This window comes from Octopus sinensis, linkage group LG15, assembly GCF_006345805.1.
Source record: "Octopus sinensis linkage group LG15, ASM634580v1, whole genome shotgun sequence".
Taxonomy (NCBI): Eukaryota; Metazoa; Mollusca; class Cephalopoda; order Octopoda; family Octopodidae; genus Octopus; species Octopus sinensis.
The window spans coordinates 54,843,078-54,858,887 of NC_043011.1; the positions used below are offsets into that span (position 1 = coordinate 54,843,078).

A 15,810-nucleotide genomic window follows, 5' to 3' on the forward strand; every position below is an offset into this window, starting at 1 on the left:
TCCAGTCAGGCTAACAAAATACTATCTCAGTTTTAATGAGCCTGCATGTTCTTTTGTAAACTGTAACAATTATGGATAATGTTTAAAAATAATAATAATAATAATAGTAATAACAGTAGTGGTGTTGATGGAGATGATGATTCTACGAATGGGTGTTGTATTAACTTCATTCTATAATTTATTTCAACCCTCCAAAACTATCGGCTTTATATATATGTGTGTGTATACATGAAGTATATATATATATATGGATATATATATATACACATGAAGTATATATACATGGATATATATATATACATACATGAATATATATATATATATACACATGATGTATATGTATATATATAATACATGAATATATATATGTACACATGATGTGTATATATATGTATATACACATACATACATGGATATATATGTACACATGAATTATATATGCATGGATATATATATATTATATATGTACACATGAAGTATATATATATATATATATATATATATATTATATGTACACATGAAGTATGTATATATATATACACACACACACACACAAACCCTACCAAAAATACACAAAAACACTCACTACCAAATCACTACCACCTCCTCACAGGTAGTAACAGCAATCGCGACCAACTCATACTGAAAAACCTGCACTCACTTTTTTTTCATCACAAGAAAAATTTAACAAAACAACGCAACCAACTTGATGTATTTGACTTTCGAGTTTGTTCTTTATTACAAACTTGACAGATTTGTTTTCATTAGGAGAAAAAAAAAATACAACACACATTCACAGGTTATGTACGCATATGTATGCTTGCTTCTACGTACACCTACCTGATGACAGAGAACATAACCTATAAAACTCACCTAGATACACAGACATTACACACACGCACATTATTTATATATATATATATATGTGTGTGTATGTGTGCACATAGATACACAGATGATGACAGTATATAAAAAAAGCTAAAGAAAGCCACCCACTCATAAAAGACACACACACACATATGATGAAAACATTTTACAGTTACAAAAACCTAATTAGCTGCAGGTACATAAGACCACCTTAATTACTCACATCTAGATGCTTTCACATAAAAATGTGCATGCAACCCTTTCCCTTCCCGTACAAGTACATGCACCCATTGTTCATTCTCGGGTAATATGTTCTAGTTATTTAAATGACGAAACGATTAATTTGCCTTTTTAATTGTTGCAATATTTCCTTGCGTTTTGTTCTTTTTTTTTTTTTTTTTTCAAAATTTTCTCCATTTTTTTTTTTTTTTTTTTTTTTTTGGGGATTTTTGTAAAAGATTATCGCATGATAATCCTCTCAAAGTTGTTACATTCGATTTTTCAACCCCTGTGTATTGTTGAAAATTTGTTGAATCACTATTATTATTATTATTTTTTTTTTTTTGGTTGTACATTTGCTTAACTGTAACATACTCCCATTTAAGAAAAACCAACACCACCCCTTTCTTCCCTTTTAAATCAAGACATTTCTTGGGTAAATGTGTCCTAAGTGGTCGTTATTAAAAAAGTTTATGGGGAGCCGAGTTCACGACTTTCTAATCTCTGTTGAGGCCACTTCACGGACGATCACAACCATGTAACCACAAATATATATATGTATATATATATATATATATATATGTGTGTGTGTGTCATTCACCCATAACTGTCTGGCCTTGAGCGTAGCCTAATAATAATAATAATAATTAAATGAATTTCATGGGTAGTAGAGGTTGTCTCGTTAGCAACAAATTCTCGGTGAATCGCATATCGGCGACCCAGTTTCTATTGCCAGTTGAAACTCTTAATGTACCCCACTCGTCCTTGAGAAAGCAATAAACTTCATGCTCCCCCACCAAAGTATGCCCAACCCCAACCCCTTAAAATGAATTTACAAAAATTAATAAAAACAATTCCATGTCTTTCATCCTCCTATCGATAATAATTTATTCTAATCCAGGGTGTGGCTTTTTGTCCTACGCGGGAGTTATCGGACTTTCAGAAATTTCCTTTACCTTTCTTCCCTTGTATGTATATATGTGTGTGTGTGTGTGTGTGTATATATATATATATATAATGTGTATGTGGAATATACGTTTTATATGTAATAATTGTGTGTGTGTGTATATATACACTCTATACATGTAAAATATCCATGTGCATATAATGTGTGTGTGTATAATACACACATACACAATCTATACATGTAAAATATCCATGTGCATATAGTATATATATATATATATATATATATATATATATATATATATACGCGTGTGTGTATAATATATATACACAATCTATACATGTAAAATATCCATGTGTATATGTGTGTATGTATATATACTTATATATAATATACACACACACTTTTATACACTCTATATATGTAGAATATACATGTGTGTTTGTCCTCCAAGACTACCAGTGTTTGATGTATTTTGTGGGTCCTGTGCACTAAGTCCCTCATCTTTGTCCTTACCATTCCGGAATATATTCTATACGAAATGGCATTAGATTTCCTCTTAGCTGTGTTGTAATTATGTTAAAAGAGTAGTGCCAGCCATCTGTCTGGAAGTGATGGATTTAATTATTCATCACTTACACTGGAGACCCAGTGGAAGGTCGATAAATTTAGTATTAGTCAAATACCGGGTTCTACTTGATATCGATTAAACAAACTTTTCCTTCGTCGACAAAGTTAGGAATTAGTGTTTGGTAATGTTCTGTTTAGATGTGTAATAATGCTGACCCAAATCTTTTGCCGTATAAATAATGTATAAACTCGGCAACGATGCACTTTCTTGTGACTTCTCGTTTATGTGATGTAATGCTCTCACCTACATCGGCGCTACATAGCAACCATCACTGGTTCTTCTCTGCTGTTACCCTTCAAGATTAAGACAAAATAGTTTTATTATTGTTGAGCACTAATCACCACAGTATGAAAACTAAGGTGTGTGTGTTTTTTTTCCTATTGAAGGACGATGTTCAAGAGCTGTCGGTAAAGTCTACTATAGATACTTAACAAGGAATTGCGGGAGTGTCGAAGCTCCTAGAGGCTATAGGATTATTGTAGGTTGGTGTTAAGAGAAAGATGTTAGAATGTTATAAAAAGAAAAAAAAATTATTAGGTGTCAAATTAATCATTTGAGTGAGTATCTTTACTAACTCCACTCCTTGCCTATTTTGTGTCCCTCGGCGTGTTCTTGATGGATTACAAAAACACAATTTTAAACGCGGGGTGATAAAGAGAGAAAAATACCCCGAGGTTAGGGTAGTTTTGTCTGTTTGAAAGTATTTCATTAGTTTGTTAATTAAAATAGGAAGCTAAATTTAAAACGAAGCTGGCATGCCAAATATTTATTACTCAATGTCTGTTCGTTGGAAATAGATATTTCTGCACTATACACTGTCCTTGTTACGTCTGGTAACTATAGTTCTGGGTCAATCACTCGAAGCTCTCAGCATGTCCGGCCTACCATCAAGCAACCAAATTTTAGGTTCTTAGTTTAAAGCTATCGTCGTTAATACCACTCAGACAGACATAATGTCACTCATAGCTTCTAATAAATCTTTAATCTCGTTACTAAGGAAGGAATAAATAAATAGTATTCCTGCTTGCGTTCTTTTCCCTTCTGCTCTTCTCTTCCCTATTGCTTGATAAAGACACTTTGTATTACAGATGTTAGGGAATGCCCAATTCTACCAAGAACCAACAAAGCCTTTTAATTTCCTCTATTTTTATTAAGAAGTCTACGAATCCAGATATAACTTCGTCGTTAATTGGGTTACTGTTTTAAACGGATTCCTAAAATGTTTTGGATCTCATTTCATTGGAATCTCTTCCTAGCCAAATTGCAACATGTTGGTATCTATGATCTGACTACAAGCAAATATAAAATAAATGTTAACTATGGCAGTCTATATTTAACGGACGTATTGATTAGAAAAAAATAAGCCAACCCTTTCTGGGTATAGAAAATATATCGTACCATTGAAGTATTTAAGACGATTTTTATCTCACCCCTCAAATGTGAGGCCGTGTGCTTGTGTTTAGAAACCAATATTTCAGGTTGAGCTAGTAGCAGAGGTTTATGCTTGAAAAAGGCAGTTCCTCAATTTAATATGTAATAGATTCTGCATATTTTTGTTTTGTTTTGATGTTCCAATGAAGTCCAGCTCGTGTTAACATTAAGGGACTAGAATAAATATTCATCGTCACTAGAATAAAAGAAAGCAGAACTGAAGGAATTTAATCATACACAGCTCAAACAATTGTTCATGTGGTATGGCGCTTGATCTCTGCATGGTTTAATGCTATGAATGTGATGCAAACCCATCAAATCTTTGAGACATCACTGAAGACATATGCAGAGCCTTGTCTTCTAACTCTGCACCGTTACAAGGTACACTAACGAACAGGTGAACTGCACTGTAAATATTTGTTTGAGAGGCTCACCGATTTGAGTGAGTCATTGTGAGACAAACGGTTTTTTTTCTTCTAAAGACATGATGCAACCCCTCTCCCCCATCAACACTTCGTAATAGAAACCCTGTTTATTATTCTCCTGTCTTTGACTGTGATATTTTCACTACAGGGAACCCCTCTCCCCAAAAATCCAAATTCTTGCTCAGTGGAACCGGTGTCCTTCTTTAAAGTTTTGAAGTTTAGTTTTATATTTGTTTAGCTCACCCTCCTCCTCAATCTGCTTTGGTTTAAATATACTTGGGAGCTCAATCTTTAACTGGCCCTCTTTTTTTTTTAAGGGAGTTTACCATGTATTTGCTGCATTCCCTTGTTGGCTCTTTATATAGAAAAACTTCTTGGTGAAGATGGATCATGTCTTACTAAACCCCGTCTCTTACGAAAGTCAACCAGTTTACTACAAACATAGCCGATAGATTGGCTATCTTGATAGTTTATCTACTTCTTTGTTGTTATTTCACAAATTAGATGCTACTAATTAAAACAACTATTTAGTAATTAAAACACGACCCTCTATATTTAGCTGTCCTATCAAAATATAAATGACCCTGTACTTGATTAATTCATGTCATGTGTAATAACATGCTGCAAACCTGTCGATTGAATTATTGCACTTAAGTTACTAAATGTCTATTTATAAAGCAGGTGGGAAAGAAAATATAAATTAGCCGACTTAACCACAGTGTATTACTGGTATCTATTTAAATACGTTTGCAAGAATGAGCTATGTGAAATATGAGGAGGAACCTGATTGAAAAGCTTACGATTTACGTTGCTTTTTCCCCCCCTCGTACTTTGTACTCTTTTGCTAACCACGAATTTATTTAAGGGCTAAGTTGTCATGACTTTATTATCTGCTGTTGCAAACTAGGTGTTGTAGGATCAATTTCAACTGATTGCTTTCACATTAAACTTTCATTTTATCTCTCAGAAAATTGAGTAAAATAATTTTTAAAACCTTCATATTTGAGACCTAAAAAAATTCCTCTCCCACACTTTTTTTTTTCTCTATCACATTGTTCATGTTTAATTCTTTTATAGTGGATTCTGTTTAACACCCCCTCTTTTCCCAGCTATTGAACCATAATATACACATGACAGCTAAATTTTGTCTTTTTTTTTTTTTTTTTTTTTTTTTTTGCCCAAAACAAAAGAAAAATAAGCAAGTTGAATAAAAAAGCAAATGTATTGTTTCTGAAGGATGCTAGTACATATCTATATACCACCTCCTCTCTTTCTTTCCCTTTATATCTGTATGTATATATACATATAGCATGTAGAATATAATACATTTATATCTTGAAAGAAAACAAAATATATATCTATATATATATATATATATATATTCGTTGCAGTTTTTTCTGGTTACCTTCGTTTAATCCGAAAGACTGCAATGTTCATTCATTGCTCAATCTCTTCCTTCCTGTTTTTTTGTCATCCATCCATCCATCCATCCATTCATTTATATAACAAAGCTTACAAAAAGTTTTAGAACTGAAAACCTGCTGGTATTTATAAATTTCCCCTGCCCCCCAATAAAAATATTTCTCAAATGAGAAAATATTTATTGCTTTTACTCTAATGCTGAATCTCAGAGTTTTGCTATCTTCTTTTCATGTTTTCTGTTTTTTTTTTTTAAGAATAAATATTCTTTCACTAAAATTGGAGAAAAAATTTTTGTTGTTGATTTTTTTTTTTTTTTTTTTTTTTTTTTTAACTTAAAACCTTCCTCTTTCAGATGTATTTTTAAATCCTTGAGAGTAGTTTTGTTACTGTTGACTCACTTTTTCAGTTTTATTTCTGGTCCTTTTTTCATTTGCCCTGAGTCTATACACACACCCACACACTTGTTGACATATTTCCCTAGGCAGAGTTTGAACTTTGAAACTTTAATAACTAATTCATGGTTAAAACTCTATAAAAAGTTCTGCAGATTTACTTCTGCATGTCCTTGGGTTGGATAGATTTTGTGTTTTGAGGCACTATTTTACAGCCAAATGCCTTTCCTATTTTATTGCCTTTTATGACATGCAGAGATGTGGTATATCCAGTCTAAAACTAGTATTAAAATCTGTGTGCATGTGTAATATGTAGCTTCCATCCATGTATATCCTCTACACTGTAGAGTCCACAGCAAGACACATGTTCACTTCTCAACACTTGGTGTAAAAAAACCACTACTTTCTCTGCTTCTCATACTGATAATAGGGCTTTTAAAGTTTTTTTGCCTGGCAAGTTATATAATATTTTCATAAATGCTAGTGCCACACACACAAAGGTACCCAGTACACTTGTATAGAGTGAATGGTGTTGGGGTATCTAAGCAGACATTGAAGCTTGATGCAGTCCTTTGGCTGATCAGATGCTGTTGAGCCGTCTAACTTATGCTAGCATGGAAGATGATGTTAAATAATGATGGTAAATGTTTGTGTGTGTGTTTTGTTTAGGAACAACAGGAAGTCCTAAATACTTGGAGTTCATTCTGTCAAAGCTACTCCAAGTTTTGTTTCCATAGAAACAGAAAACTGAAAGTAACAACAGAAAGCCGTCTCTGCTTTGAATATGTGTGTTTGGAAATAGGGGTCATGGTTGGAAGGTAGGACTGATTAAAACCTGATGTGGTACTACAGTCTGGTGAATAACATTTAGCATTGTGTATTTGGTAGTTTAGTCTCCTAACACCATTGGGTGATTGGAACATCCTTCATAATCCATATTCATGTTGTTTAGCCCCAGGTCAACTGTGATCAAGCAGAGATGATCATAAGCATTCAAGTCATGATCATACCATCTATTTTAAAGTTATCCAAGACCACATCCATTCTGTTTTTTAAAATGTAGAGAGATTTGACTGCTGTTTCTAGCGATGGGTTCCTTTGGGTAATTTTTATGCATATTCTTTACCGATAGTAGGATACAGAGGGAATCGTGCCCCTTTCTCTTTGCCAGCTATAGACAGGGAGTGAATTTGAGCTCTACATTGGCAAACAGATCATTTAGGAATTATTGACTATATCAGTGATAAACACTGTTGCCATACGGGGTATATATATATATATGTTATGTGTATACTAGTGAGCAAACAAATGAAAGTAGCTCTCAATACTTTTGGTTGGAGCTCCTAGTCTATGATGAGATGGACGTATCCAATGCTCCCATGAAACTGTAAGTCATGTGGAGTTGTGAAATGGTTATTAAATTAGATATGTAGGCTAAGCTAGTGAGAACTTCAGTCTTTTAGCATAAAAACTAGCCAAATCCGGCCCAAATATTCCACCTGTTTTATGTGCAAACTGGTCAGATCTGGTCTCTTAGACCTATCCTAAAATGTTATTCTAAAAAGAAACAATCACATCATAGAAATTTTGAAGCTTCAGGATATGTGATTAAATAAGCATTTACATTTGACAGAATAATCTGAATGATGAAGGGTTAAAATTTTTTTCATTCTTATTAATCAACCCAGAGGAGTTACAGCAGTGTCCATGACTATTTTCCAAACCTGTATGGTAGGAGGAAGGAAGTTCTCCTCTGACCAAAGGCCTGGTCCAAATGTTTACAACAGAGTAGTCTCTGCTAAAGGTACCCAAGGTCCAGGTGGTGCTTTTAAACTGGGGCCAGGCCAGGTTATGCCTACCATCTAAGAACAGAAATTGACTTTCTGATGGGCTTCTCTACACTCTCTACTAAATTTCATTCACAAGGCTTTGGTCAGCCCGAAACTATGTTAGATGTTTGTCCAAGGTACTGTGTGATGGTATCAAACCCGAGACCATGTAGTTGCAATACCAGCCTCTTAATCACATGACCATGCCTATGCCACTTTTACATTTAAATAAAGGATTTCAAGTTACACTTGTCATGTTAGATGGTTTCTTTTTATTTTAAGGTTGTCCCAATATCTCTCTCTCTCTCTCTCTTTTCTATTTATTATTTAAGATTGAAAAAGAGAATTTATTAAAATCTCTAACATTTAATACTTCAGATTCAACCAGCTGAAACCAATTATTTTCCTTCTACATGGCAAAACTCTTAATTTTGAAGTGTTCATAGCGAATGAAGGCAGTGCTCAGTTCCTTCTCTAGAAGCATTTTGGTAATAATAAACTAAAACAAAAACCCATTGGAATTAAAAGCCTTCCACCACAATTATATGTAAGAACTAAGTTAAGGCTATACATACACCCACATTATATATATATATATATGTATTGTCGTCATGACACTCCATTGGTTATGACGATGAGGGTTCCAGCTGATCCGATCAACGGAACAGTCTGCTTGTGAAATTAACATGTAAATGGCTGAGCACTCCACAGCCACGTGTACCCTAAACGTAGTTCCCAGGGAGAATCAGTGTGACAAGGTTGGCCCTTTTTGAAATACAGGTACAACAGAAACAGGAAGAGTGAGAGAAGGTTGTGGTGAAAGAGTACAGCAGGGTTCGCCCCCCCCCCTGCTGCTAGAGCCTCATGGAGCTTTAGCTCAAAGACTCAAGACGCCCAGTCTGGGAATCAAAACCACAATCCTATGACCACGAGTCCACTGCCCTAACTACTGGGCCATTGCACCTCTCTCTCTCATATAATATATATGTAAAATTTTATAGGGTGGTGAAAAGTTTTTTAGAAATTTCACCACATGTGGCCTAGGATGTATAAAAAGTCAATAGACAATATATTCTCAATATAAAAGAGAAAACTACCTTTAATAGGTAATTTTTACACGTGTAAAAATTACCTATTGATGGTAGTTTTCTCTTGTGTTTAAATGTACGCAAATCAACAAAATGCAGATTATGAAGAAAGTTATTAATTCCAGGTTAATTGAAGTAGTGTATTTCATCTGACACGTGGTCATAAAAGATTTTTTGATTTTTTTGAAATTAGGAATAAATTATGACTTATTCAGTGCAGCACCTTGTGTTAGACTGTCATGTGTTCAGAGGGGGTTATTAATGGCTTTTATCAAGCTGGCAGAACCGTTAGCATGCCAGGCGAAATGCTTAGCAGTATTTCACCTGTTGCTACATTCTGAGTTCAAATTCCATCGAGATCGACTTTGCCTTTCATCCTTTCGGGATTGATAAAAGATAAAATTAGTACCTGTTGAGCATTGGGGTAGATGCAATTTACTATCCCCCGCACTCAAATTTCAGGCCTTGTGCCTATAATAGAAAGGATTATTATTATTATTAGCTGTGGGCTAAAAACATAAACCTTTGGACTATGACAAATCCAGTGTTCATATCTATAAATCTATCCTGGCACCTGTTGACACTTAATCTATTCTACACATAACATATATATAAAGCTAATTTTATACATGCATATATAATACTTGAGAGTTAATTTTCTATTTATTTTGAATACATGAAAGTTAAATTTATATATATAAAGCTAATTTTATTCACACACATACATACATATATATATATATGTGTGTGTCTGTGTGTGATACTTGAAAGTTAATTTTATCTATATTATATTTATACTGAATACTTGAAGATTAAATTTATATATATAGTGCAGATATGGAATATTTGAGAGCTAATTTTATCCATACATACATGCATTTATAAATGTATTTCTGCAAGTGATGACGATAGTGATATCCTACCCATGCCAGCATGGAAAGTCAATGTAAAATTATATATATTCTACACTTGAAAGCCAATTTAACACAGACAGACAGATAATCTTGAAATGCTGTGTCCTCAAAAAAAAAAAAAACCATGTTCGTACTGTATACATTTATAACAAAGTGTTATGTGTACACTCAGCAGTCTCATGTCTTTGCATGGTATTTAAAATATGCTTTATAGTATTGTGTACAAATATACTATATAGTACTTTTATATATACAATGTATTTTTTTAAATGTATGTGTGTATGTGCATTTACATACACACACAGGCAAACAACCAGCTGTTGGCAACCACTTGAGGTTTTCAGTTTTTTTTTTTTGTTAATGAGGTTTATTTGTCTTGCTGATGTCTTTCATAAATGTATGAATGTCACTGAATCCTCCTTCTCTCCCTGCTCATGAAACTACTCTCTTACCATCAGGTTTTCAAAAATGTTATTGGATATTTTTTTTTGTTTTATTTTGTATGCTTTAGAAAGAATAAAACTATTTTATTTTACCATTATATATTTGTGTTTTTGTCGTATATGAATTATTGTTTTAACCTATTTCATTTCATTATTCTTACACCCATTTCCGTTCTCTCTCTCTGTCTCTTACTCTCCTCCTCACCTTCTCTCATTCTCCCTCTCTCTCTCATGACTGTGTGGTTAAAAAGATCATTCCACAACCTTGTGATTTTAAGTGCAGCCCTAGTGTATCACGAGGGCAAGTCTCTTCCACTGCAGCCCTTGTCTGGACAATGTTTTGTCACTGAATTTGGCAGACAAAAACTGTGGTAAGCCTGCTATGCATTCTGATCCTGCGGTCATCTTTACTTGCAAAGTCTTCAGTGTAAGTATGTGGTTTGTGAGGGTCGACCGCATCCTCCACTTCATTCTTTGTAAATCACTCATTCTCATTTAATTATATATATTTTAATTGTTTGTTTCTTCATACATTACGTCTCATTTGATACCCTGACCCCAATGTTTGTTTTGTCTGTCCTCGTATCGTCCCCTCTTTTTCTCAACCTTATGGTGAATAAAGAAATTCTCTCTCTCTCTCTCTCTACTCCCTCTCTCTTTCTCTCTGTCCTATTCCCCTATTACCCTTAGTCATCTGAGCAAATGTACACACCCTAGGCTATTGACCACTCTTACTTTCATGTCCTTCCTCCTCAGCTACCCATTCTGGCCCTTCTACTGCCATTGCTCTGTCACCTGTTCCCCTCCTCAGTCTACAAGGTGCATTCCAGAAGTTGTGATACTTCTGTAATTGTAATTTTAGTCTATCATTAGTATACATCCAATAAGCTGACCTGCCAACTTTTGTTATTCCAGATTGGAGCAGATAGCTGTAACACCGCTTTGAGCACGACCTACTAAACACTGCTGGTCGGAGTTGACCAGTTTGCAGAATGCAGTCACAGTTTGAAAATAATTTGGAAGCTCACTTGTAATAAATATTTGTGTTGACCCTTTCGTTACCAACCTGGCTGAAACCAGCTCTGGCTCTGAGTACAAATCTCTTGTTTTCATAAGTTTTGAATTAAAATCTTCCACCAAGTCTTAGTCACCCATTTATATTCCCAACACTAGCTGAATAATAACCAAGTTATTTTACTAAATTCTTTGTTATATTTAAAATTAATTGAAAGAAACACAGAACATCTCAACAGAAATATGGTAAAAGGGTTAAAATATATAACAGAGAGACAATTCTTAACCCTTTAGATAACAATCTGGCTGAAACCGCCTCAGGCTCTGAGTACAAATGTCTTGTTCTCATAAGTTTTTAATTAAAATCTTCCACCAAACCTTAGTCACTGTTTGTGTTCCTAACACTAGCTGAATAATAACCAAGTTATTTTACTAAATTCTTTGTTATATTTAAAGTAACTGAAAGAAACACAGAACATCTGAAAATAAATACAGTCAACGGAAGGGTTAAACTAGGCAAAAAACGCTACAGAAACGTTTGCTAACATCTATTTTCCAATGGTACAAGAGGCTAGGCAAAGCTCATATACACACACACACACACATATATACATACACACATATGCTCATACATAAATATGTGTGTGTATGTATATATATATATATATATATATATATGTACAGATATAAGTATATACATATATATAAGTATACTCATAGAAATATATGATATGTATGCACATATATATATATAGGTTGTGTGTGTGTTTATACATGTCAGAATGCTTACATATACACATACACACACACATACCTCTGTACTTGGGAATGTCCAAGACAAAGAACCAGTGAATGAATGTTCTAGTGAATGAATGTCTACTCACATTATATCAAAGCTTCTTTATAAAACAATGTTCTCTGTGTACCTTTGTGGAGTTCACACAAACAGGCGTCTCTTTATGTTCTGAATCACATACACGACAACTTGCTAATAACCAAGAGAAAAGTAGGGACCATCCAGTTGGCATCATCAATTAAACTATCTTCAGTATTTGGCCCCTAGTGGGTGTTTTTTGATGGACACAGCAAAACAAATACTGACTGTGGACAACTGCTCTTTAAACTGAAACTGGGGTCACTGCTTTAGCAATTATTAAAATTCATGGTTAAACACATCTTTACCAATAACGTAGCCTGTCAATAGTTTAACCAGTAAGACGTTAATTGTTTGGCTCTCAACTTTGTGCTATTTTGCATTTAATTCGAAGGACCCATATTGCTAAGAAAATATTAGGCGTAGGAGTGGTTGTGTGGTAAGTAGCTTGCTTACCAGCCTCATGGTTCAGGGTTCAGTCCCACTGCGTGGCATCTTGGGCAAGTGTCTTCTACTATAGCCTTGGGCCGACCAAAGCCTTGTGAGTGGATTTGGTGGATGGAAACTGAAAGAAGCCCATCGTATATCATCATCGTTTAACATCCATTGTCCATGCTAGCATGGGTTGGATGGTTCAACTAGGGTCTGGGAAGCCCGAAGGCTGCACCAGGCCCAGTCAGATCTGGCAGTGTTTCTACAGCTGAATGCCCTTCCTAATGCCAACCACTCGTGAGGTAGAAGAAACATATATATATATATATGTGTGTGTATTTGTCCCCCCAACATCACTTGACAACCGATGGTGGTGTGTTTACATCCCCGTACTTATGGTTTGGCGAAAAAGAGAAGGTAGGATAAGTACTAGGCTTACAAAGAATAAGTCCTGGGGTCGATTTGCTCGATTAAGGCGGTGCTCCAGCATGGCCCAGTCAAATTACTGAAACAAGTAAAAAGAGTAAAGAGTATATATATATATATATATATATATATAATATATGTGTTTGTTGTGTGTCTGTGTTTGTCCCCCCCCCACACACACACACATCGCTTGACAACCAATGCTGGCATGTTTATGTCCCCGTAACTTAGCGGTTCAGCAAAAGAGACTGATAGAATAAGTACTAGGCTTACAGAAAATAAGTCCTGGGCTCGATTTGCTCGACTAAAGGCAGTGCTCCAGCATGGCCACAGTCAAATGACTGAAACAAGTAAAAAAATTGTAAGAGTAATCCTTTCTTCTGTGAGTCTGTAAATGCGCAACAGCAGACAGTTTCAAGGAACTCAGTGATGCTGTTCACATTTTGTTTGAGATCTAAAATAAAGTCTGCAAATTTGTTGACAATTCCATGCCATGCAACTGTTTCACCCTTTCGTTACCAACCCGGCTGAAACCAGCTCTGGCTCTGAGTACAAATGTCTTGTTTTCATAAGTTTTGAATTAAAATCTTCCACTAAACCTTAGTCACAATTTATGTTAACCAAGTAATTTTACTAAATTCTTTGTTATATTTAAAGTGATTGAAAGAAACACAGGACATCTGAAAATAAATACAGTAATGAAAGGGTTAAACATTCAGATTATGATGTCAAGTGTTTTGAATTAATCGTTCATTATCTTATAAGCTTTGAGATTTTAATGATGTGATTGTTTATTTTGAGAATAACATTGTAGGGTAGCTGTGGGAGTTCAAATCTGACCAGTTTTGAACATAAAATAGGTTGAATATTTTGGGCTCGGTAGGGATGGTTTAAATGCCAAAGGGTCAATTATCATCTTGATGGTTTTATAATTTGATGCAATTATTTCTCTTTCGCAGCACCGTTTATGAACTGCGATAGTTGCAGTGAATGTCACAAAACACTTTATTTTCACAAATTGCATCAGCCAATGTTTGTGACTGTGTCAGAGCTGGTGCCATGCATTGGGTTGTCCGGAAAGTTCGTACCAATTTTTAAAGGAAAGAAAAAGGACAATAAATACTTGCCATTACATTTTTAATCAACCAGATATGAACCATTTTATTGCACAATGCATCTCCCTTTTTCCTTTAACTTGAAAATACCCTCTTCCCAGAATTTAGGTGGTTTCATGGCAAAGAATTCATCAAGGTATCTTCTTACATCATCCAAGGAATTGAAATTTTTACCATTAAGACTATTCTGCAGAAACCTGAATAAGTGGAAATCCGAAGGAGCAATATCTGGTGAATATGGAGAGTGGAGTAACACATCCCAGCCGAGCTGCAGCAATTTTTGTCTGGTTCCCAAAGAAACGTGCCATCTTGCATTATCAAGTTGGAAAACAACACCCTTCCTGTTGGCCAATTCTGGACGTTTCTCTTGAATTGCTGCTTTTAACTCATCCAGTTGTGTGCAGTGTTTCTCAGAATTAATTGTCTGGTTACCTGGGAGAAGCTCATAGTACAGAATTCCTTTGCAATCCCACCAGACACAAAGCAAGACTTTTCTAGGGTGAAGACCTGCTTTAGGTGGCTCATGTTGCTTACTCCAGGATCACTTTCTCTGAACATTTCGGTAGATAATCCATTTCTCATCACCTGTCACAATTTGCTTTAAAAAAGGCACGCTTTTATTCCATTTATAAAGCGAATCACAGATGGAAATGTGATCCAAAAGGTTCTTCTCACTCAACTCATGTGGCACCCAAACATCATAGCGATTTGTGTACCCAAGCTTTACCAAGAGCTCATGAATGACGGATTTTGATAGGTTGAGGCTTTCTGCCAATTCTCGGGTTGTGCAATGTGGGTTATTCTCAATTAATGACTTGATTTGGTCATCCTCTGTAGTGGATTGTCTGCCTGATCGCTCTTTATCAATAAGGCTACAATCTCCAGCTCGGAACCTTGCGAACCACTTCCGTACAGTTCTTTCAGATAAAGAAACATCACCGTAAACTGTGCATATTTCTTTGGTTGCTTGTGAGGCATTTTTCTCTTTGCGGAAAAAGAAAAGCATCAAGTGTCATAAATGAACTTTCTTATCTTCCATTTTAAAGGATTACAGAATTAACACAGGTTATAGGAACATAAACCTTCCACGAAAAGATAGCTTAAACTGTGCTCTAAATGGAGGTGTAGTCAAATCCTATTTTATGGACTCAACCATGTTCTAAAATAAGTCGAAAGGTAAGCTACTATAAATTGGCATGAACTTTCTGGACAACCCAATAAAATGCACCCAGTACACTCTGTAAAATGGTTGGCATTAGGAAGGGCACCCAGCTGTAGAAACCATGCCAAAACAGACACTGGAGTCTGGTATGGCTCCTGGCTTTGCCACCTCCCATCAAACTATCCAACCCATGCCAGCATGGAAAACAGATATTAATGA

General features: G+C 35.1%; 1 protein-coding gene across 1 annotated transcript in view; it reads left to right on the forward strand.

Moving 5' to 3' along the window:
• The window catches only part of LOC115219637 (mid1-interacting protein 1A-like), a 1,103-nt gene extending 988 nt beyond the window's left edge, over positions 1 to 115 (forward strand). Inside the window, exon 1 of the mRNA XM_029789796.2 lies at positions 1 to 115. This exon is cut by the window's left edge and continues 988 nt beyond it. Within this exon, the coding sequence (XP_029645656.1) occupies positions 1 to 36 (36 nt within the window). The 3' untranslated portion in view covers positions 37 to 115.
• The last annotated feature ends 15,695 nt before the right edge of the window (positions 116 to 15,810 follow it).